Source organism: Rhincodon typus, chromosome 32 (assembly GCF_021869965.1).
Source record: "Rhincodon typus isolate 14 chromosome 32, sRhiTyp1.1, whole genome shotgun sequence".
Classification (NCBI taxonomy): Eukaryota; Metazoa; Chordata; class Chondrichthyes; order Orectolobiformes; family Rhincodontidae; genus Rhincodon; species Rhincodon typus.
Window position 1 is genome coordinate 5949501 of NC_063363.1, and position 26170 is coordinate 5975670.

The following is a 26170-nucleotide window of genomic DNA, read 5'->3' on the forward strand; positions in this document are numbered from 1 at the left end:
TCTTGAACACATCAATGCAAAATATTTTATTGTAATTTTAATAGATTATTAAGATATCTTAGAAGATAATCACAACATTCACATTAAAGTCAAGATAGTAAAATTTGATTTTTGCAGATATTTTTCACAGTATTTTCTCTGAGAAACTTTCAACTCATCGGACTTATTTTGCATGCATTATCAACTGAAAATGGTAAGAAATTCTTGTATGTATACATGATAAAGTTTAATACACTCCAGTCAGTCCCACTCCAATGCTGCATTTAGGTGGCACTGTTAGGTTAATCTAGTTTGAGGTATTATATATTGATTCAAACTGTGTCTATTGCAATCAGTTGGGTAATTTTCCAAGGCTGTGTTTCTGGTGTGACACTTCATTTAACTGAAGCACAAATCCATCCACAATGTCTGAATAACAATTTTCCACCTGATGGCAGTAGCTGACAGAGCACTGTATGGGCAGAATCAGACATTGGGAAGACTTCATTCAGGGTTACCCAGTGATTGTTGTGAAACTCCCACTCTGCTCTTCTGTGGGGCAGCATTTCAGCAAATCAGTTCTGCTCTACATGGAATGATACAACATAAAATGAGGCCATTTGGCCCATTGTGGCAGTGCAAGTTGTTTAAAAGAACTATCTCACCATTTCCCCTGTTGCCCTGAAAATCTTGGCAGTGAGCTCATAACTACAAGTTAAATCATGGGCAGATCATTCTCGTTTTGCAAATGGGGGAGTCTTATGACGGGACATTTCATTGATTTTGGTTATTCTGAGCTGTAACAGTCCGTTGCGTTGTTACGAAGTCTGAATTGTGCTTCCTCGCTGTGTCATACTGAAGCCGCGTTGTTCTTTTTTAATGTGGCATATACAACATCTGGATTCTGCTGCATTACTGTGTCAAGCTGAGATGCTGGTTCCATGTTCTGTACTGGAACATAGGTAATATTTTCATTACAATACTGTCCTGCATTGAGTATCTGGACTTTGGAATATACAATGTCCTGATCTTGCGCCTGTGCTGTAGACTTTACAGTGTTTTTGCTGGTTGGCTGTACAACGGAGTAAATGGTATCCTCATCAGATACCCTCACAGTGCTGTGCTGCAGGTTTCCCTGGGGTATAAGTAAAGAAGAAATATTTGTGTTATTTTACTTGATTAAGGTATAATTAACTTGTTAGAATGGTATACACATTTAGTATCCAATTCCTCTCCCCACAATTTCACCCCATCCCACCACCACCCACAACTGTACCCTTCCTTGCCCGAATACATCTCTTCACATTGGGCTATAACTCAGCTAATATAGAACAAATCTGATCCATAACTAATAAGGTTTAAAATCACACTGGCCATCAAAACTATAATAGAATTAATAGTAACTTCTTGTTATGATGGGAATATTGGACAAGTCTGACTTGCTAGACTATCAGCTTTGTTTTCTTTGGTCATATGAGTTATACTTCATAAACAATACACAGCAACTATCTTACCAAGTAGCTTGCTAGTCATTTAACTTAAGAACACAAGTAGGAGGTTGTAGGCCATTCTGTCCCTCAAGCTTCCCTACCATTCAACAAGATCATGGCCGATCTGCCTTTCGTGCCAGCTCAGCATAGCCATCAAATCCCTGATATTTCAAAACACCATCTACTGTTGCTTTATATATTTTCAGTGATCCAGCCTCCACAACTCTCTGGGGTAGAGAATTCCAGACAATTGCTACCCTCTGAGAGAAGAAATTCTTTCTCATTTTTATCTCAGTTTTAAAAGAGATCCCCCTTAATCTGTAACCATGACCTCTAGCTCAATATTTCCCCACTAGTGGAAACATCTTTTCAACATCTACCCTTTCAAATCCTATCAAAATCTTCTATGTTTCAATAAGATCCCTCCTCAGTTTTTCAAACGCTAATGTATAAAGGCTTAACTTGTTTAGCTGTGCTTAATAAGTCAACCTCTTCACCAAGGAATCAGGCAAGTGAATCCTTTTAGAATTGCCCCCAAAGCCAGGATATCCTTCTTAAATACAGAGACCAAATGTGTACGCAGTACTCCAGGTGCGGCCTCACGAACACCCTGTACTGTTAAGCCACCTGCTTTCCTGGAAACGCTGTCTTTATCTCACTATTCCAAATTATTTTTTGGACCCTCTTTTAAAAAAAATCAGAAATCCACAGCACTGAATCCAAAATCCATTTTAACTCTGCTTTAGAACTACAAATAATATTAACAAATCATAAACTTTCATGAGCTGTTAAAGAAATGACAAAGTTCAATTTTTAATTTTCAAGAAAGCAATTTAACTAAAATGACAGAAGCAAGAGAGTCAGAGACATTATGCCTCTCTGGATTGAGATGAAGTTGAGACACTGCTGGTGTAACACTCCTGTAGTTTGAGTGAACCGTACCCCTACAGTTACAAACTTGCAAGCCATTAAACTGTATTTCATCTGATAACCAATAAATTTTAGGTTCTTACTTTCTATGGAATTTTGTTGAATTGTCTGAGTTTAGTGATGTGTTAACTGCTTTGACTTTCCTGAGCAAGATTATAAGAAATATACACTGGTTTGAGCCATGTGATCCCTTTAATTTGCTCCACTTTTCAAAATATTCACTATGAACTAGCACATTCATTTTCCCACCCAATACTGAACAATGTAGCTTCCACAGCCCTCAGGGGTGAGAAATCCAAAGATTTGTAACTCTCTATAGTGTGCAGCAGTTGGAGTCTCTGTGCTCAAACAGGTGATTGAAGTGGTGGCCTTAGAATGATTGAATCCCTACAGTGCCATTTGGCCCATCAAGTCCACACCAACCCTCTGAAGAGCATCCCACCCAGACTCAGCAACCCCCCCCACCAACCTATCCCTGTAATCCTGCATTTACTGTGGTTGGCATACACATCCCTACATAGTACAGAAAACATAGCGCCTAACCTGCACATCTTTGGACTATGGGAGGAAACTAGACCACACAGAGGAAACCAACACAGACACAGGGAGAACACGCAACCTCCACACAGGTTCTACACACTCCCCAAAGGTGGAATCAAACCCGGGTCCCTGGCACTGTGAGGCAACAATGCTAACCACTGAGCCACTGTGCCACCCTTTATACCCAAACTGGCCTGGATTCCAAGGGGTAGGAGTCATTCTTCAATGAAACAAATGGTTAAATCATAGCTGGAGTGCAGAGTTTTGGGCATCGCGCCTCAGGAAGGATATATTCACCTCGGAGGAGAGGTTTACTGGAATGAAATCTACACTCCTAAATTAACTATGAGGAGAGATAATGCAAACTAGACTTTTATTGCCTGGGATTTAAATGGTTATTATATGCTTTGAATGAAATTTCCATTGATCTGAAAGGAAACAGATAAAGAAAACCTATTATTACTAGGTGGGGTTTTGGACAAAGGGGTATAGTGTAAAGATTAGAACCAGATATTTCACAAGGGAAATGAGGAATCCTTTTCTACACCTTGGAAGATAAATATCAAGAAAGCTTTTCTAAAAACGCTAAAAAAAGTTAAATTTTAATATTTCAGATTTTTATTATCCAAAGGTATTGAGGAGTATGAGGAAATGGTAGGAGTTTGGAATTAAGTTACAGATCAGTCATTGTCCCATTGTATAGCGGACAAGAGTCAAGATGTTGAAGTGGATTTTGGTCCTGGTGATGGAATTGGAGAGAAATATGAAAGGGGAGATTTGGAAATGGTGTTTCTTTCGTTTTTCAGCAGAGGCTGTCAGTCTTAGCATGCTGTTTGATTTCATAATACCTCCAAATTACATTACGAATACCTGAAGCTTCATGATTTTTCAATTGCTTTTGCTTTGCAAGCACTTGGTGGCCTGCCAAGATTGAAAGTCAAGTTTCAAGCCTGTCTGTAACTCTTATTCCATAATCCAGTTAAAATCCCTTGTGAAAACAAGTCCCAGAATGTATATGAAAAAAGAACTATTCAGTATGCAAGTAGGAATGTTTTGTTATTTTATAAAAATGGGTCAAAGGACTGTGTTTTTTTACCTGAAATGAGAAATCCTCTGATTGTTGTGCAGTATTCACCCCTGCCATAGAACTGCAGCAATAAAAAATTCAAAATGATATGTTGAGAACTTTGATTTTATTTACTATTCACTCTTCAAAAGAGTAGTAATAGACAACATTTGACACCAGCCACATAAGAAGGAATTAGGGCATGTAATGAAAAAGGAGGTGTGATATTTTCCCACATGCCCATTACTGGCACCTCTTGTTTGCCACCTCTGTCTGTGTGTGGCAGTGGGTAAACATTGTTCAGTGCCACACTCCACCTTTGGCATTTCTCTATCTCAGCCCTGTTCGATGATTAGTGGTAGAAGGTACTCCACTGTAGAGTATTTGCAGAAGGGGCACTGTTCTTAGATAACAGAAGGATTATTGCAGAGTAGCAAGAAGTACAACTATGTTTGGCCAGGAATAATTATTAGGATTTTAGGGAGCTGATACAGATACATCTGGTCCTGTTGAAAGCTAGAGTAGGATTCTTTGCATTTACCCGTAGACTGTATGTGACTTCAATTGTATGGGTGAAGCCAACGTAACACAAACATTAATCCTCTCAGAATATTATACAACAGTGGATTAGAGGAATGTCTTGTGAAGAAAGAGAGGTAGGTAGACAGATTGCAATAGAAGGAGAGAATTGCAGACCCTGTGAAGCTGGTAAAGTGATTAAAATCGGGAATGCATAGGAGATTAGAATTGGAGGTCAGCTGCTGAGATCTTGTTGGCCTAAAGGGGTTACAGAAATGGGGTAAGGTGAAGCCTTGAGAGGATTTGAAAATTTTGATAATTTTACAACTGAGGCGTTGCTTTATTGGGAACCCATGTAGGTCAGCAATCACACGGGACTTAGTGGGAGCTGGGCGAGCACAGCAGGGTTTTGGCATTGTCTCCAAGGTGAGACACCTTTCATCAGGGTATTTTCTTAATGAGGCAAACGATTGGTGCAAATCTAATTTATTACTTATTTACTGAGGGTGACTTGTTTGTGAAATATATCTGAATGAGCCCAATACTTCATATTTGGAAAGCAGTTGGATGAATGAACTTTCTAGTCAGAAAGAATACCCAGCCTCCTCGGGATATATTTTGATTTAAACAAAAACATCATTAAGTTAACATCAAAATATCACAAACCATATAATACTATTTGAAGCTTACCTGTGTAGACATGTAGCATTTGGTTTGCGTTTTAAGTACATAACTAAAATGATGAAGCCTGGTATACCAAAACCAATTCCAACACACATCACATAGAAATGATTCTTAGCTGAAGGGTCTACAATATAGAAGTGAGAATATTACTGAACTAAATACCGATGAATTCAATTGTTTCAAGGTCTAGTGAAAAAGATTAAAGGATGCTTTATATTTCTGCCAATGAAAATAGCATTAGTCTGAATAAGCCAAATTTTTCTCACCACTTTTCCATCTCACTCATGCAGCGATAACAGCCTGAATTTATGGTCTTGTCTTTAATTATCTAACAAGTCTTAAGGTCCATCACAGGAAAATTATCCAAGAAAATTTGGCACTGAGCCATTGAAAGTTAGATCAGGGGACCAATAACTTTGTATCACAAATAGTTTTTAACAGGCAGATTAATGCATGCCAGAAAGAGAGAGAGAGAGAGAGACAGAGAAAGAGAGAGAAAAGACAAAGAGATTTAGAGAATGAATTCAAGGGCTTAGGATCTAGACAGCTGAAAGCACATTCACCAATGGTGCTATGAAGGATGTTAGGGACAGAATACCTTGTCCAGAGGTTAACTATGAGAGTGACAGATTCAGCCCTCCATGTTCATTCTGGACTTTCCCAAATTCCAAGAATAAAAATGAGGACAAAGCATATAAACAATGAAGATGAAAGGACCAAGTTTGGAACATGGGGTGTGGAAAGAAGAAATATTGAAGGCAACGCATTGATGTCAGTGATGATGTGGAGGTGCCGGTGTTGGGCTGGGGTGGACAAGGTCAGAAGTCACACAACACCAGGTTATAGTTCAACAGTTTTATTTGAAATCATAAGCTTTCAAAGTGCTGTTCCTTCGTCAGGCGAACCTGATGAAGGGGCTGCACTCTGAAAGCTTGTGATTTCAAATAACTTGTTAGACTGTAACCTGGTGTCGTGTGAATCGTAGTTATGAACTAAATCAGGAAAGATTTAACCAGGTTTGGTTGCCAGCTCTGGGAGGACATATTCCTGTTGGCCTCATGAGCTCCCCTTCCAATCACCTCATTGCAGTCTTTCGCTCATTTCTGATATTTTAAGCCTATTTAAATAAAGGGACGGTGAAAGAGTAAAAATGCTTAAAATCTCCCTTTTCTATTTTCTAACTCAATTGCTGTGCCTGTGAGTGAGACAGTGAACTGATTTGCAAAGGTTCAAAGTAAATGCACTGTGTTGTTGAAGTTGGTGTGTTAAGTTTTTTCTTAACAATAGGTTTTAGCTAAGTGTGAAAAATTAACTGGTAGCCAATTCAGTAACATTTCAGTCTTTTTCGTCACATTGATTGATAGAGATCTAACACTTTGGGACATCAACTCTAGCAAATTCTCTTTAAGTGTGATAATTCTCAATTGCTGTAAAGCTTACAATGTGCCTATGTTTTTTGGCAGATGCCATTTTCAAACCAATTGATAAAAAGCAGATGAAAACCCTTTTGAATGCCTTTTTGCAACTAGACGTCTGTATGGCTTTATTTAACCTTTTATTATGCTGCTGTAATGTAGTATTTTTGGGGCAAATGAAAAAAAAACTTAGATCTATATAACACTTTTCACAATCTCAGGATTTTCCATAAGTTTTTCATAGTCAAGTTAGTACTTTTGAAGTGTAGTTGCTATGGGATACACAGCAGATAATATGCATGCAACAAGTTCCACAAATTGCAACACCAGATAATCTATTGTAATGATGTTGAAAAAGGAATAGATATTTCATCAAGACACAAATTTACTTTCAGTTATCCCTAACTCTGTCTCTGTTTGCAGTTCGGTCACTGCAAAATTGCAAATTGATTCATTAATTTCTTTGTCAGCTATGTCTCAATTGCTGGCCCTCTTGTTTCTGAGTCCCAGAGCTTAGGGGTTAATTCCCACTCCAGGACTCAGTGCGAAATTCCATGCTAATACTCCAATGCTTAGGGATTGTGCACTGTCAGAGATACATCTTTTTGGAAGCAATGTCTAAACCAAGATTCAATTTAACTGCTCATGTGATTGTGAAAGAACACATGGTACTGCTTTAAAGAAGAACAAGCAAATTATCTCCAGTGGCCTGACCAACATCTCCCTTGATCAATATCACAAGAACAGATTATCATGTGCATTTTGCTTTTTGTAGCAGCTTGTCGTGCCCATGTCAACTGCTACGCTTTCCACATTAAAAAGGACCTTTAGGGAAGGAGATCTGCCATCCTTGACTGGTCTGGCCCATGCATGACTCCAGACCCATTGCAACAGAGTTAACTTCTTAACTGCCCTCTGAAATGGCAAGTGATTCAGTTCAGGGGCAATTAGGGATGGGCAAGAAATGCTGATCTCGACAGCAATGCACACATCCCATGGAATAAACAAAAGAAATTACAACAGTGAAGGTACTACAAAAACATTTTATTGACAGTCAAGTGTATTGATGTGCCTTGAAGTTATAAGAAATCTGATATCCCAAGCTCACAAAATGTAAATCTTTCTTACTTCACTTTTTATGTCATATTCCTTCAGCAATTTGAAGCCAGGCATTGGGTTTACCTTTTGTTGCTGATGTTGAATTTTCACTTGCATTTGTGGTGTTCTGTTGCACAGTCTTTTGCCCTTTACCAAGAATTCACAAATTAAAAACTAAAGTTTGTTAACAGCAGTGGATTAGTTAAAAACACTGGGGACAATGACAGAGCACAAATATACATCTTTGGAAGAGAACTGACAAAAAAATCAGATAACTCAAGTTCCTGGTTGATACTTGATTCAAGGAAATGGCACTCTGAGATGGTTCAGTGTAAAACAGCATTACAGATTAAAGAGAAATCAGAGAACGTTGCCTTACCTGTTACACTCTGTTGAGTTTCCTGATTTCTTGGAGGGACAGATGTGGTTTCTGCAGTTTTTGGGTTATCTAAAGAGAAATTTACATTGCAAACAATTTTAATATCCTTCAGGATTTCAGCAGATACTTTAGAAGATAGCCCAAAGCCTTGTTAGGCACAGATTGTGGACATTCTTAGCTTCCTTAGCCATCCCTTCCTCCTTTGAAACTCAAGCTTCAGGTTAACCGTCTGCTACTTTCTGATTTATTGTCCGTTCGCTCAAGTCTGAAAATGTTAACTCCATTTTTCCCTCTCCACAGAGGCTGCCTGACTTCTTGAGTATTTAATGTTTTCTGTTTTCACTGAAGTTGTATTGCAACTACAACAATGTGCAAAGGTCTGCATCAATGAAGTACTTTTGAGAAGTTGCCACCATAGTAATGGAGCAGTGTTGCATCTAACTTACTGCAAGATCCCACAGATGCCAGATAACCTGGTAAACGTTAGCTGGCTCTTTCTCCATGGACGCTGCCTGACCTGCTGTGATCTCCAGTATGTGTTGCTTTCAGTACAGATCCCAGCATCTTCAGTAATTTGCTGCTACGTGCCAGATAAACTGTTTGAGACGCTGGTCGGCCAGAACTTCCCTGCTCTTCTTTCAAATTGTGCATTGTGAGATTTTACTCTCAATTGACAAGAAAATTGAGACTTTGCCTTAATATATCACCCAAAGGCTATCAGCTCTAGGGATAGGCAATAAATGCTGGTTCAGCCAGTGAAACCCACATCTCCTGAATGAATAAGAAACAATCTCTACCTGAGGTACAGCTGGATGCACTCTGGTGTCAGAGCCAGGAAGCTTGGATTTAAGTCCCACCCCAGGACCTGGGCGCAGATATCAAAGGCTGACACTCTCAGGAAGGACCTCTACACTCTCAGAAGCTCTGTACTTCAGATGAGATGTTAAACTGAAACAATGCCATCTCTCACAGATTAACATAAAGGAGCGAAGGGGATTGACCCCGACTGATATTTGTCCTTCAATCAATATGAGACAAAACAGATTATTGAGTCATTATGACATTGCTGTTTGTGGGAGCTTGCTGTGTGTCAATTGGCTGTAACGCTTCTTACATTACTACAGTGATTGCACTTTGAAAGTATTTCATTGGCTGTGGGATGGCTGGTTGAAAGGCTCTATAGAAATCTTTCTTTATCTTTTCAAGATCTAAGCCTGGAGCTTTGTGGTATGTCCTCGAAATGGAATTTGTTCAGCCTCACCACAACCCCAGCCTAACTTCCTGAGTCAGTGGGGCTAGTGCTATCTGCCAATTTGATGGTCGAGTGAGTGCTGCTCTGGTAGAGTTTCTGATTTTCAGCTGAAATGTTACATTGAAGAGATGTTGTCAGAACCCCTCCAATGAGAGGTTTTTGCATTTTCCACGTGCATGATCTTACATCCAGTGTCAGAGGGGATATCAACCTCTTTTTTGTTTTGTTCAATCACAGGATGCAGCTGGCAAAGGCTAATTATTGTTAAGAGGCTAGTGGTGAGAAACCAGGGGTCTGTATTGGTTATAGGTCTTGAAACTATGTTTCAAACATGACTGTGTGGTTATAGATCATGTGAATAGATTTCAAACATACTGATTGATTTTCTTGACGTGTTGAGAGGAAACGTAAGAGACAACCAAATGGCTGTAGATCTGGAATCACATAAGGACCAGACCAAGCTGGAACAGCAGATATTCTGCCCTAAAGAATGTGAGTAAACCAGATGGACTTTTATGAGAATCCAGTAGCTTAGGGACAACACAGTGTGGAGCTGGAGGATCACAGCAGGTCAGGCAGCATCAGAGGAGCAGGAAAGCTGACGTTTCGGGTCAGTACTGAAGAAGGGTCCCGACCCAAAATGTCAACTTTCCTGCTCCTCTGGTGCTGCCTGGCCTGCTGTGTTCCTCCAGCTCCACGCAATGTTGTCTCTGACTCCAGCATCTGCGGTTCTTGCTATCTCTTAGTAGCTTCATGGTCACTGTTTCTGAGGCTGGATGGTCCTGGGGTGAGTGGGTAGCATTCCTGTCTCTGAGCCTGATGGTCATGGTAAGGTATGTTCATAATGAATCCAAACAGTTGGGCATCAGCCTGCAAATCATACTGGTAGATGGCAAATGTTAAGAGTCCAAGAGATTCCTGGCCCGCCATGTGATGGAAAGAATGTTGGAGCCTCTACCGTCACTGTATCTCCATGTGTGTTGAAATGTATGTCGCTGTAGCCATTCAGACTTCTTTATGGAGGTGGGGCTTGGCATTTGGTCGTTATAATGGCTGGATTGGATCAGATTGACGCTAACAACAATGGGCTTGATCCCCATTCAGGTCTGAGATAGATTGTGTCTGCCTCCTTGCTGTCCCAGTGATGGAGAGCACAGCATTGTGGCCAGACCTGGCTGTTGGCAGAGAACACTGGAATAATTACTGCCAGTTCCTTCTTATTCCAGATTTTAATTACCTGAAGTTAAATTCTCTAGCTACCATGGGGGATTTGAACATAAATTGCTGAATTATTAGTTCAGGCCTAATTAATGTGACTTCTGTGCTACTTTACCAGGATAAATTGCCATAGACCCAGAGGATCCATTCTCTCTGAGAGTCACCTTATCTCAGGCAAGGGGTGAGGTTGAGAGGTGGCACCTTCCCAGTAACCCTGGCTGGTGCAGGAATTGAACCATGCTATTGGTATCATTGCATTGCAAACCAGCCATCCAAGCTCATCAACTCCTACCTTACTAGGCTATGTGGAGTTGATAAGCTTGCAAACACACCCAGAAAATGCCCTTAATAAAGAAAAGAATGTGTACATAATAGGGCATAATTTTTAGAAAGCACAAGTGTACCAAAAGGTCAGCAACAAGGTTCCCAATCCAAACAGGAACTGAGTAGGAGAAAATGGATGCTTATAAAACTGAACTCACAATATAATCTGTGTACACAACTCCCCATCTTGATTTCAATGTAGATTGACATACGAAGACCCACCTTGTACAGTCAAATTACAAGCTGTTTGATAGATCTTGCCTTCAACCTTCACTTTGCAGTTGTAGATTCCACTGTCATTCGCAGCCAATCCCTTAAAACATAGTGAAGCATCACCCTTGGTGCCATTGCTGGAAATAAAGACGATTCTCTGCTGCCAACCAGCAGTCACATAAACCTGTCCACCCGAGAGTGTTAAGATCTGCCACAAAGTTAAACAAGAGTTACAACTCCACGACGAACTGTGCTCGATCTTTAATTTGTCTCATTGTTTGTGGTCAATTTCTTCCTGGAACAATTGGTAAAGACATGGTTCACGGAAGTACCAAGACACTTGGTAGTGGAATAAACGTAATGCTCAGACGCTAAAAATTGAAGTGAAGCTGTGATTTTCTCATGCAACATTTCAAAGCCAACCTCCTTATCCTGGAAAGCAAGTTGCTTTCAGAAACATAGTCAAACCTCTATCATATCTTAACTCAAAATACCATTCTCCAGGAATTCTACCAGCCGTGATCCCTGCAAGTAGTTTTAGCTATTTTTTTTCCGAATGCAACAAATCTATGTGATTAAATAATGGGTATTGACTTAACTTGACTTGTCCATAGTTACCAGACTGGTTTCTAACTTTGCAAATATCTGTTGGTGCAGTAATTCACCTGTGATCAACTGGCTTAACTCAGCACAGATATGGCATTGAACCTGGGACTCTCAGCTACCTGAACGTAGCCAGGGATTCACCTATAAAGTCTCCTCTTGGCACCCTCATGCTATCACACTCCACTTCTGCAGGGATGTAACTTTGTCATCTTTCGCGTTTCCCATTGACGTGCTGCCCACTCAGTAACATTTTAACCCCATTTCCAGCAAACGTCCCAAACTGTTTGCCACCGTAGAATTCAACTAGAGTGGAGTTTTTGGGGGGAGACCATGGTGTCATGGTAATGTCACTGGACTAATGATTTATCAGCTCATACTCTGGTGATATTAATTAAACTCTGTCTGTAGTTGGTGGCATTTGAATTCAAGTAATAACATTGACAAAATGAATTAAAGTCCAGTCTCAGTGTTGAACGCTACCATCAATATTAATAAAAGTCTCATCTGATTCACTAATCTCCTTTCAGGAAGGAAATCTGCTATCCTTACCAGGTCTGGCCTACATGTGACTCTAGACCCAGAAAAATGTAATTAATTCTGAAATTACTGAACAAACCACTCAGCTCAAGAGCAATTAGGGATGGGCAATAAATATTGTCTTTGCCAGGGACATTCACATGAAATAATGAAAAAAAACCTTCAGATCTGGATGCCTCCCACAATCTTCCCTTCAACCTCAGCCTTGTTGCTCTCTCCATCATTTATATGTGTCTGTTTCACCTCCAAATGCTCCCTTTCTCTATAAATTCATCATCTCCAAAGTTCTGCTGGGCCAATCCTGTCTCATACTTGTTTAATCTAAGCACACACTGTATTCCATACATTCCTTCATAGTATTTATGCCTTTCCATGGCAAAATTCCACCAAATCTCCACAACTTCTGACAAGCTCCAATTATTATGCTGTTTGAACTTAACAGCTTCTTACATTTTGCCTTATCCCTTCATCTTAGTGGGGGTCATTCTTCCCACAGGCCCTGCTCTCTGGAATTCCCACACCAGAACTCTCTACCTCTCACATTCTTTAAAAACCTATTTGATCAAACTTTCACTCATACCACTCATTAATTTCCCTCAATCAAAGCATGTTTTCCATACACCTATCTGAAAAATATGTTTTTTTGACATTACATATTAATTAAATGGAAGCTTTGTTGCTATTCATTGGTCAGCTGGATCATTAAGTTGTAGGTGTCAACCATTATTTAAATTTGAAATAATGAGTTTGACAAACTATTCAAAAAGATCTTTTAATTCTCCTGCATTTTCAATTTAAACTCACCTCTGACAGCCTTCGTCTATGCAATAGCTAACCACAGAACTGTCTGTATTTTTTGCAGCACTGTTTAGCAGATGCTATATAACACTACCTCCGTCAGCAATAACCCCTTAACACCTTAACACCAAAACTGGCACCTTGGAAATGCCTGAAGACAGTCTCAGAGTGATGCTTTGTTCTGTTTTTATAAAACAAGTATGTTGAACACAGCTCACAATGTTGCAAATGTCGAAAAGTATTTGAATAAAATTAATTTGCTATTGATTGAAAATGATGGCACACAGGCCTTTTCACAAAGGCTTTGATCTAGTGAACAATATTTTTCCGATTGCTAACTTGATTTTGTGGCAAAAAAATCCCCAGAAAATCCTTGAAAATTTATATTGAAGAAAAAGAAGGCTTGGATATGCTGCTCTACAGAATGGTGCCCAGGTTACTTATCCCACTCTGGATGTGGTAAAACTTGTATAAGTGAATCCACAAAAGGTGAGCAAGTTTAAAGAAGGTGGGATTTCAGTGCCAGCCATGCCATCACTGTGTAACGGGTGGGCTATTCCACATCAACTCGTTGAGATGCACAGTAACACCAACAGCATGGGCTCAATTTCACAGCAGCTGAGATTACCATGAAGGATTCCTTCTCGATCTCTCCCTCAGCACAGTGACCCTCAGGTTAAACCATCACCAGTTGTCCCACTCTCTATTGAGAGAGCAGTCCAATGGTTTGGTCAGACCATTGTGGTGACTTTACCTTACTTTATTCAAAACAAAAAGTAGCTTAAACTGCTTCAAAGAAATATACTGAGATAAAAATTTAAGCTGAGCGAAAGAAGTAGATTTTAAAGGAACAAATGATTGGTCAAAGAAATAAACAATGCCTTAAAGGGAGAGAGAATAGTAGAGAGATGGAAGGATGTGGGGCAGCATTCTCAGTGATGAGGTTTAGACAATTGAAGCCCCGTCACCAATGGCCAGGAGAAGTGAGTAAGAGATAGACAAGAGGCCAGAGACTGAGGAATGCAGACTTCCACATGGGGACAGAATCCTTCACACTTCTCCAGTTCACAGTGAGATCAATGGGTAAGACTTTCCATCCCCAACGCCCGACCTTTTCTCTCTGACTGTAAGAATGGCACTGAAGGAAGCAAAATAGTCACTGCTATTCTTTGCCTTGCTTCAGTCCCCATTATTTTACCGAGTGGGATTTTCAGTGCAGCTCAGAAGCCCAACACTTGGATGAATTCAGAGAGGCGTGGCTGTGTTTGACCCCAAATATTGTTCTTAGATGTTGTTTACAAAAATAAACGTCCCGATTTGACAGGAGGTGAGCTCAGTGACCAACTTACTGCTCTGAATGCGTCCAGGAGATGAGAATTGCTGGTCTGGTACCCAAAGTCAGAAGTCACATGACACCAGGTTATAGTCCAACAGGTTTATTTGAAATCATAAGCTTTCGGAGCACTGCTCTTTTGTCAGATGAAGTCACCTGGTGTCGTGTGACTTCTGACTTTATCCACCCAAGTCCAACACTGGTACTTCTACATTGTGTCTGGTACCCAGAAACGAAAGAAGATGGTGGCCATATTGGGGTTTGCTTCTGTTGTACTCAGCAAAACAGGAGCTCATGAAAGGACTGTGAAGGTAAGGGCAGAGCAAAGTGGGCATGGACGACATGTCAAGATACAGTGCAGAGCTTGACCTGGAGCAAGCTAACCTCTCACATTTCATTCAAACACCAGTGGAAACAAACTTCCTTTTGCTCCAATGTGATCCACCAGATGGTTTAAGATTGTCAGGTTAAGATTTTCCCAAACACCCTAGCCTCTTAAAAACCTCTTTAAGGGCCATTGGCTATTGGCATTTGGGATCCATGTTCCCATGCCAAACCGGACTTTAAAACTTCAAATCCATTTCTGGATCTTGTGACGATTTATGGGACTTTGATGTTTAAATTTGCCCCTGTACCAGATTCCAAAATCCTGCCAGTTTGAAAATCCAGCCTGCTCTCCACTGTTAGAATGTTTTCATTTACCACTTTATCAGACCCATTCATGTTTGTGCTTCTGAGTGCCCACTCAATGTCCAAGTAATCATTCTGATGTGATCTTGGGGTATATTTACACGGCAGCTTAACACTCTTTCCAGCTCGCGTCTGAATGGGATCGCATTTTCTTGTTTCAGCTGCTGCAGCACCTGATTAAAGAAAGAAAAGATGAATAAATACTACATTTATCAGAATTATTGCACCATCGCAGTGCAGTGCACTATATCACCCCCGCACAGAACTGACACATGAAGCTCACAACCACAACTTCTCACTTATGCCTTGGTCTCCTTTCCCAGCTTTGGTTTCAGTGGAAATGTACAGATCAAAGAAGTAAAGTGAAGTTACGTGCTTGTTACTTTGTCAAGATAATGCTCAAAGCTAGAGAAATGGAACTACGAGGCACAGAAACCAGAAATGAAAAGAAAATTCTAAAAAAGGTTTTCATGTGAGAGAGAAAAAAAAAGACTTCCATGCAGTAGAACTGGGGTCACCAGATGACTCAAGCCACTTTACAGACAAGGAAGTTTTTTTTGGAGTGTGAGTCACCATAGTCTTACCAGACCACTGGGCTGCTCACTCATTAGAGAGAGACACAGTTGGTGGTGGTTTAACCTGAGGGTCACCATGCCTCAGGTGAGGGGAGAGGTTGAGAAGAAGTGTCCTTCAGGGGAACCTCAGCCGGTGACAGGAATTGAACCTGCATCTTTGGCATCACACTGTTTCACAAACCAAATCACTGCTGGAGTGCATGAAGGCAACTTGCACATAGTATGCTCCCTCAATCTAAGAAAAGTAATAGCGTGACATTGCATAATCTGCTCTTGCGATGTTGATTGAGGGATAGAAGTTGACGTCAGTACTATACACAATAATCACCCCTGCTCTTCTTCACAATAGTGCAATGGAATCCTTTATATCTGAGAAAGTAGCAAGGGCCTCAGTTTAACTTCAGTCCAAAAGACAGGACCTCTGACCTTGCAGTGCTCTGTTGGTGCTATGATGGAGTATTAGCCTTCATTTTTGTGCTCATCTCCTGGAGTGGAGTTGTACCTGAAACCTTTTCATGACCATGAAGTACCAATAAGAAAATCACAACAGGGAGCATAAATGAATAAAGTACATTTCTCATTTCAGGTGATCACACTGCTGATTGTGGGAGCTTGCTGCGTACAAATTGGTTGGCATGGATCTTGTATTACACTTCATTGGCTGTGAAGCACTTCGGGATGTCCTGTGATTGTAAGCTGTGCTTTCCATATATATACAAAGCTAAGTCTTTTCAGTTTCTGAAAATTTAACGCAGTGTATCTTGCTCAGTAAAGGCACATAAAAATGTTCAGAATAATGAAAAGATCAAAGCCTTTTCCTAACTTCTACTATTCTACAAACGCATTCATGCAAAGATGTTAAAACAGTTGACAAATATGCCAATGCTTTTACTGCATGAAATTTAAGACTGAAGGAAGGAGGAATTTCATCTCTCAGTGGGTTGTGAGTGTTTGGAACTCCTTGTTACAGAGAGCTGTGGGAGCAGAGTTCTTGTGTATATTTAAGGCTGAGAAAGAGAAATATATTAGAATCATAGAATCCTTACAGTGTGAAAGCAGGCTATTAGGCCCATCAAGTCCATGCTGACCCTCCAAAGTGCATCCCACCCAGACCCATCCCTGTAATCCTGCATTCCCCATGGCTAATCCATCTAGCCTGCACTTCTCTGGGCACCAGGGGGCAAGTTAGCATGGCCAATCCATTTAGCTGCACATCTTTGGACTGTGGGAGGAAACCAGAGCACATGGAGGAAACCCACGCAGACACGGGGAGAATGTGCAAACTTCACACAGACAGTCACCCAAGACTAGAATCAAACCTGGGTCCCTGGTGCTGTGAGGCAGCAGTGCTAACCATGGAACACTGCGCTGTGCTGAGTCCAGATCAGTGGGCGAATCAAGGGTTACAGGGAAAATGCAGCAAAGTGGACATGGGGAAAGTTGAATCAGCCATGATCCTATTGAATGACAGAGGAGTCTCGAGGGGATTGGTCCTGTTCTTTATTGTCTTATGGTCTAATTATACAGACCAGCTGCAACTGTTATTAATTAACTAACACCCGTCTAGGACAGAAACTAAATCCCTTTGCCTTTTAACGTCTCATTAGCACACACTACAGGAATACATCATCCATTATTTGGAAATTGGGCGATGCACCAAAGCTGCATGCGAGGAGGTTATTATTAGGTATTATTTGTAGGGCCTTACCAAGGGAAGGTAAATGGACTGTTGGCTTGTATTCCAAAGGGAATGGAATATAAAAATAGGGAGGATCTGTGGAAAGAATGCAGAGATAGCATTTTGATCCCAGTGGCCCTTCTTCAGAGTGTTCTGAAAAAGGGTTACTGGACCCAAAAGGTTAACTCTGCTTCTCTCCACAGATGCAGCCAGACCTACTGAGTTTCTCCAGCAATTTCAGTTTTTGTTTCAGATTTCCAGCATCAACAGTTCTTCGTTTCATTATAAAAATATGGAGGTCTTGCTGAAGCTATACAAGGCTCTTGTTAGAATAGCTGGAATACTGTGAAAGGTTTTGTTCCCCTTATGAAAGGAAAGATATATTGAATCTGGAGGCAGTCCATTGAAGGATCACTGGATTGATCCTGATTACAGATGGATTTTCTTATGAGGAGGAGTTGAGTAGGTTAGGTCTATTTAGAAGAATGAGAGGAGACCTCACTGAAACATATAAGATTATTAGTAGGCTTGACAGGATAGATGAAGGAAGGTTCTTTCCCCTTGTAGGAGAGCAGAAGGCATCATCACAGAATAAGAGATCACCCATTTAAAACAGAGATGAGGAAGAATTACTTCTCTCAGAGAATAGTCAATGTGAAATTCTTTACCTTAGAGGGCTAGCAAGGCTGAGTTGTTCAATACATTCAAGGCTGAGATAGACAGATTTTTAATCAATAAGGGAATCAGGGATTACAGTGATAAGACAGTGGAGTTGAGGATTCTCATGATCTTATCGAATGATGAAGTGGACAGAATCTGTCAAATGACCTACTTCTGCTCTTACATCTTATGTTTTATGGTCTAAGATAGGCCTAATAAGAAGGTGCAGAACAGATGTGGTAACAACTTAAAAATGTCGAATCAGGATTGAGTCAAACTTCATTTACTCAAGACTGTCCATATGTAAATATCTCTTTAAGATGCCTTTCCAAAACTGTTCTTGTTTTATTCTGTTGAAAAGGTAAATGAGCAACCAAGCATTAGGAAAATCATTTATACGCAACAAATAAAAATGCTGTGTGTCTTCACTTTGGAAAGTTAATTTCTCTGTTAGCGATTAAAACAAATTCTTCAAAACGTATTTTCCAGAAAAAGTCCATCAACAATAACATAGCAAATGCAAATTCTTTTTCAATACTAGAATATGACTCATATTTGGGAACATAAAATCAGACTAAAATCAGGATTCTATCTGAAAAATTGAGGTAATGATAGAAAACTAATAAAGATTTCCAAGACAAAAAGAACATTCTGGTTTGGAATGAGAATGCGAAGAGGAGTTGAAGAGGCTGGGCACACAGGACTGTGTACATGTGCAGAAAGATGCCCATCAGAGTCATCACAGGATGTATGATTACCATCTGAAACACAACAAATAATCCACCTAAAACAAACTAACACACAGAATGCTGGAGAAAGTCAACAGGTCTGGCTGCAACTGTGGACAGAAATGACAGTTAATGTTTTGAGTCTAGTGACCTTTCTTCAGAACAGAATATATCACCCAATTGGAGTCTTTCAAATTATGACAGGCTAGTTGCAGGAAAAATGTTTTCATTTGTGCGGGAACCCCAAGTGACTGAGCTCATAAAAATAGGACAGAAGACAACAACTGCACTCAGGTGAAATTTCTATACCTAGGGAGTGGTTGGAATGTGAAACACACCAGTAAATGGAATAGTCGAAACAATAGCTTTGATGTATTAAAGGGAGAATCAGAATAACTCAAGAGAGAAAAAGACAGAAGATTGCACTGAAAGACTTAGATTACTAAGATCAGAGGAGGTCTATGAAGATCATAATCATTAGTAATGACCGGATGGGCTAGTGACCTATTTAAGTGCTGTATATGGCATGTAATTCAACAAATACTGTGTAATAAATTGGAGAAGCTAAGTGCAAAGCAATATAGGAAATAATAAGAGTATTTGAAAACTCTGACCATCCTTTATGGGATTTTAAAGATTTTTACAGTCCCTGTACTGTTGTGGGACTTGTAGGTTTTGCTGGAACGTGGGCCTGTTTATCTCTTTAAACATTGATGGTTAAACCGCATTATTTGCAGAAATAGGAAATGACATCGGAGCCAAATATGAGTTGCACTTGCCAATGATATCCTGTTATGTTTTGAAGATAGCAGTCATCTACTGTTCTCATTGTACAAAATCCTAAATTTATCTCTACTGAAAGTTTAAAATAAAATCTTTATCTGTTTTGCATTGCTTCCTCTTTTCCTACTTCTGTTCTTCTTTTGAATTATGTTGGTCGTAATTGAAACTGAATTTCTGACAAGTTGCAGTGACAAGTTGTTTTCCCGGTCAGTGAATGATAGTTACACTCATGGAGCTGAATTTTCAAATCAGGGTCAGGACCCAGTGACCTGGCACCGCAATGATCTTGAAATGTCAATGCCCTAATTAGCCGTGCCACGTTTTACCAGGAGAGAAAAACTGCCTGCAGGGCACAGGCAAACAGCAGCGATGATGGGATTTGCTACTGGCTTGCTGAAGAGGGAAGGCTCCATTCAAAGGCCCATGCTGACACAATGAGCACAAAAGTTGTAAAATCATAGAATCCCTACAGTGTGGAAGCAGGCCATTCAGCCCATACCTACCCCCTGAAGATAATCCCACCCAGACCTATCCCCCAAACCCTATCCCTGTACCCCTGCATTTCCCATGGCTAATCCATCTGGCCTGCACATGCCCTGAACACAATGGGCAACTTAGCATGGCCAATCCACCCTAACCTGCACATCTTTGGACTGTGGGAGGAAACCCATGCAGACACAGGGAGAATGCGTAAGCTCCACGCAGAGAGTCACCTGAAGTTGGAATTGAACCCAGGACCCTGGTGCTGTGAGGCAGCAATGTTAACACTGAGCCGCCCAGATAATGACAGTAAAGTGCATGATCAGGTGCAAGTTTCAGCCCATTCCAAGTCCTTTCAACATTGACAAGAACTTCTCCCCTCTTTGTGTGATGCCTCCCTGTTCCCCTCCTTGCTCTACCCCTTGAAAATTGTGTCACATTCCCTGAGGTGGTGGGATGCAGTGCCATCCTCTGGGAGTGTTGCTTTCAACTGCACCCAAACCCCTTCGTAGCCGCACCTGCAACTGAAAACTGTGTTTGTGTGATCTGAGTTGCTTGTCTCTTGATGACGAACAAAGTTTCAAAACATGAAGAGAATCTTTCATTTAAAACAGAGAGATGTTGACTCTTGCCCTGACGGCCGCACTCACCCTCAGGCTAAGCCTGATGAATGCTGATTGGTCGGTTTTCCAGACTCCTGCCTGACACTTTGTCAACAATGAGTGAATTCACGGGAGGGGTAGGTATAGGAGTTAATCTTTACCCTTTCCTTCCTTGACACAAAAATAAATGCACACATGCACAAATTCACCCACAAAGACGCTTAGCAACAACACCAGATATTGTGTTCGGTTGTACAGCTGAGGTAATCTGACCAAACTGGGAAACAAACCTGATCAATGCTTCTTAGTGCATACCTACTGAATTATTATTAACTGATCCAACTGGGAGACTCACATTATAATTAAAATAACGTACTTCTTTTTAACGTGGATTATATTCACCTATTTGCCCACTATTTCTCATGATACAATGAATTAACATCACACCTTGTTTGCATGCACAACACATGCCCTGCAACAGGCTTAAATAGTTTTCACACCAACGTGAGCTAATTTTAGAATCAAGATAGTTATTTCTAGATAAGTAAATTCCTGATTTTTTTATAGAAAGTACATAAGGAAGGTCATATTGTGACTATACAGGACATTGGTTAGGCCACTTTTGTAATACTGCATTCAGTTCCGGTCTCCTTGCTATAGGAAAGATGTTGTTAAACTTAAAAGGGTTCAGAAAACATTTACAAGGATGTTGCCAGGGTTTGAGCTATAAGGAGAGGCTATTTTCTCTGGAGCATCAGAGGCTGAGGGGTGACCTTACAGAGGTTTATAAAATGGTGAGGCATGGATAGGGTGAATAGCCAAGGTATTTTCCCCAATGTAAGGGAGTCCAAAACTAGAGGCATAGGTTTAAGGTGAGAGGGGAAAGATTTTAAAAGGGACCTAAGGGGAAACATTTTCACGCAGAGGGTGGTGTATGTTTGGAACAAACTGCCAGAGGAAGTGGTGGAGGCTGGTACAATTATAACACTTAAAAGGCATCTGGATGGGTATTTGAATAGGAAGGGTTTAGGGGGATATGGGCCAAATACTGGCAAATTGGACTGAATTAATTTGGGATAACTGCTGGTGTGGACAAGTTGGACCAATGGGTCTGTTTCCGTGCTGTACATCTCTATGACTCTAAAATTCTGACATTCAAATTTTGAAAATTCTCTGTAAAGCTTCCACTAAAATCATCATTTTCTATTTCAATATCAGTTAAACCAATGCATTGGAGCATTTAAAAGGCTCACTGCTGACATATTTAAAGTACTTTTAAACAAAGAACAGCTCACAGAACAGATATCCTGCTCAGTACAGTGTATTTTTTTAAAATCTCTCAGGGGATGAGTCCATCACTTTTAAGAGTAGCATTTGTTGTCCACCACTAATTGCCCTTGAATTGAATGACTTGTTTCAGAGGGCAGTTAAGAGACAAGTCAATCACTTTGCTGTGGATATGGAGTCACATGCAGGCCAGAACAGGTAAGGATGTCAAACTGCCTTCCCCAAAGAACATCAGTGAATATTTGAGATTTTGCAAAAATCAGTGATAGATTCATTCTTTAAAAAAAACAAGCTCATTAATTGGTGAGAGATTTCAGAGCCCTGGGATGCAGAAGGGTCTGGGTGTTCTAGTAAGTGACTTGTACAAAGTTAGTATTCAGGTATTAATTAGGAAAGCTAATAAAATGTTATTGTTTATTGGGAGAGGAATTCAATACTACAGTAGGGAGATTTTGCTTCAATGATACAGGGTAAAACCACGTCTGAAGTATATTACGAACAGCGTTGGCCTCCTTATGTATGAAAGAATGTAAAGATGAGGGAAATTGTTCAGAGAAGATTTCCAGGTCAATATCTGGAATTTCTGAATTGTTTTATGAGGAAAGCTCGGAAAGGCTAGGCATGGGCCCTCTGGAAAATAGAAGAGCAATAGGTGACTTGATTGGATTCGACTGAAATTGAATTAGCCTAATAGATGCAGGTATCCCGTAACCAAATCCCCCTTTTATTACATGTTCACAGTACATGGGCTCTGACCAGCCAGGTCTGAGTCAGACCCCAGAATGGGGAGACCTTCTGAATCTCCTATTTATATCTGTCAGCCAAGGCTCCCTGATTGGCCCAGGTTAACAACCCCAATCAGGGATCTCATAGTCAATGGATCCACCTGGCCATGGTTTGAATCATTTCAGAAACATATAACACCTTGAGGGTTCTTGACAGGATGCATGTGAAACAGATGTATCATTTTGTGGGAGAATTTTGAACTGGAGTTACTGTTTAAAACTAAAGAGTCACCCATTTATGACAGAAATGAAGAGAATTTTTTTTTTTCTCAGAGGATCATAAGCCTTTGGACCTCTGTTCCTCAAAAGGAAATGCAAGTAGGGTCCCTGAATATTTTTAAGGACACGGTAGATAGATGCTTGATTTGCAAAGGGGTGAAAGGTTATTGAGGGTAGATGGGAATGTGGAGTCATCAGATCAGCCATGATATACTGGATGGCAAAGCAGACTTAATAGGTCTATTCAATATACCAGATTTTTATTGAATTTAACTTACATTCTGCTCACTGCTATGGAATTTGAGCTCATGTTCACAAAGCATTGGCCATCTGGGTTCTGGCCAAGTGACAATACTATTACATCACTATTTCCCAAAGGTAGGTTCCACTGAGGCATTCAAGAGAGCATTAGATGGTTATTTGGATAGAAATAATGCGCAGGGCTGCAGGGGAAAAGCAGGAGATTGGCACTGGGTGATGATACTCCTTTGAACAGCCAGTCCAAACCCAATGGCCCAAATGGACTCTTTCTGCACAGTAACAATTCTGTGATTCTGACCTAGCAAACTGCTGCCCATTGCTGATTGTGTATTTAGGTGCTAATGAAACAATTGCAATAAAATCAATATTGAACAAGTGTTGGCATTCTGAATTAGTAGATACTTTCTACCAGTAATCTAAAGATCAGTTGAATGTGCTGGTGGCCCAGGTTCAAATCCCACCATGCCAGTAAGTGGTGGATAAGTAATATACATCTGGAATTGAATACTTGTCTTGAAACAATATTTTTTTCTTTGTCTTAAAAACCCCTTTGGTTCACAAAAGTCCCTTAGGGAACGGAAATTTGCAGTACTTACGTCTGATCTACATGTGATTCCAGACCCACGGCAATGTGGTTTTCGCTGAAATGCTCTCTGGCCGACTAAGCCACATCATGGTATCAAACCACAAGAAAAAACTCCTGACAGTGCAGTATGCAGAACACATCGGCTGCAGGGATTCAAAAAGGCACTCACCAGTGATGCCTGCATCCCATGAAAGAATTTAAGAAATCTTCCTACAGAGAATCACGTAGCCCTTACAGTATAGAAATATTCGATTCATTTGTTTCCCCAGAAAAGTCTCACTAATCTTGCCTTACATAAATTCCTTCTCCTATTCGTCTGTAAATAGATGATTACCAATATGCCTATTCCTTTAATTTTTAAAAATAATTCATTATGGGATGTGGGCATTTCTAGCTAGGCCAGCATTTATTGCCCATCCTTTATTGCCCAAGGGGATAGCCAAGAGTCAACCATATTGCTGTGAGCTTGGAGTCACATGTAGGCCAGACCGGGTGAGGATAGTTTCATGGTCATCAGAAGACTTTTAATTCCAAATTTTTAATCCCATTCATTCCCTTTCTCAATCAATGTTAGTGAAATATGGGCACATTTTGTTTAATAAGGAGTCTGTAACATTGAATTTAACTAAGAACTAGGTACAAAATTGATTATATTTTGGACATATTGATCTTTGTTGTTTGGATAGCACCAGTCCTCAAATACTATTGTAGGAATGTGAAAAAGCAAGTTCTTTCAATGCACATCATGAAATGCCCCTGAGGTTTAAGGTGATAGGTTCAAGCTCCTTTCAGTACTTATCCCTTAGTCTAAGTTGACATTTCAGCGTTGTTACTGCTGGCAGTCTCATTACCTTACTCAAGAGTACAAATTGTCTCTTCAATCAAATTAGTAGATAGCTCACAGGGCCACAGATGAAACCATAAGTGGATTTGTATTGGGAAACAAATTTTATGACGATGATTCTACCCCTTCCGTACAAAACCTGCTATTTTTGCAGTAATGGAGTCTTAGAAGTTTTAAAACACAGAAATGGGCTCTTTGGCTCATCATGTCAACACCGCGGTCATCAAACAACCATCTATTCTAATCCCATTTTCTAATACTTGATCCGTAGCCTTGTATGCTACGGCCTTTCACGTGCTTATCTAAATATTTCTTAAATGTCTTACGGGTTGCAAAATGCACCACTCGTCTGGGCAGCGAGTTACAGATACTCACCACCCTCTTGGTGAAAACAATTTTCCTCAAAATCTCCTGCTCCTTACTTTAAAACTCTGTCCCTACTTATTGGCCCCTCTACTAAAGGTAAAGGTTTCACTCTATCTACCCTGTCTATGCCTGTCAGAACTTTGTCCACCTCAATCATATCCTCCATGACCTCCTGGGTACTGAGGAAAAGATCGCCAGGCTATCTTATCTTGAATTAAGCTTCACCTTGTTAACTCTGTTTCTCATTCCACAAGTGCCTGCCAGACCAGCTGAATGCTTCCAAATTTCCTCTTTTTATTTTGGATTGCTAATGCCCACAGGATTTTGCTTTGGTAAAAATGAGCTTTGTAGGTATCAAGTGTAAATTATAATTGACAACTTGCACTTAGGTAATACGGTTGAAGGTAAAATGCTGCAAGGTATTACGTTGGTGCATTATTGGATAAACCTGAGCAAGCTAAGGAGATATCACTTGGTCAAAGAGGAACATCTTAAAGTAGGAAAGAGATAAAGGGAGGGAATTCCAAAGGTTATCACCCAGGCAACTGGACTAAAACTTGGCCGCCAATGGTGGACTGGGAAAATTGAAGATGTGTGAGAGACCAGAATTGGAGGAGTGCAGAGATTTTGGAAGGTTGTAGAGCTGGAGGAAGGATTCCAAAACAGGGGGAGTCAAAGCCATGGACAGATTTGAAAAGAAGAATGAGAAGTTAAAAATCAAGGCATCTATTATATTAAATACCAATGTAAATTAGTACAAATTGGCACTTTGGCCGAATGGCTAAAGCAGATGGTTTCAAACTCCACTGGAGTCTCTCCATTCATGTTAACTATGCCTCTCAAAATTTCTGATCTTAACTGGATACCTGCAGAATTAATTCTCTGCAAAATGGAATAAAAGCCATACACATCTGGTTCCAGATCTTTTCTGGAAATGATTAGAAAATCTCAGGTTGAATTTGCTTCGTTCCATGACGTCAAAACAATCAGTTAACTGATTAGAAAAAGAAGTTTCTCATCGAAAATTTTCCATCATGTCTGCCTCAACACACCATCTAATTGCATTTTGAATTTCTCCAATGTTTTTGCCTTCATAAGTAAGCAGACAAATTCTTACAAAGAATCTATGAGTTGAAATATTTTGCTGGGCAAATTTCCCGCTCACCTGTTTCCATGAACTCTTGAGACAACAAGGTGCAGAGCTGGATGAACACAGCAGGCCAAGCAGCATCAGAGGAGGAAGAA

General features: G+C 40.3%; 1 protein-coding gene across 2 annotated transcripts in view; it reads right to left on the reverse strand.

Moving 5' to 3' along the window:
• The window catches only part of LOC109938865 (T-cell immunoglobulin and mucin domain-containing protein 4-like), a 27473-nt gene continuing 1303 nt past the window's right edge, over positions 1–26170 (reverse strand). Inside the window, exons 2-8 of one of the 2 annotated variants that reach the window (XM_020537161.2) lie at positions 15084–15244; positions 11117–11315; positions 8101–8169; positions 7806–7868; positions 5215–5332; positions 4036–4087; positions 1–1114 (exon numbers count right to left, since the gene is read on the reverse strand). In XM_020537161.2, the coding sequence (XP_020392750.1) occupies positions 830–1114; positions 4036–4087; positions 5215–5332; positions 7806–7868; positions 8101–8169; positions 11117–11315; positions 15084–15244 (947 nt within the window). In that variant the 3' untranslated portion in view covers positions 1–829. The remainder of the gene's footprint in view (positions 1115–4035; positions 4088–5214; positions 5333–7805; positions 7869–8100; positions 8170–11116; positions 11316–15083; positions 15245–26170) is intronic. The other variant, XM_048615316.1, reaches the window with a different exon arrangement.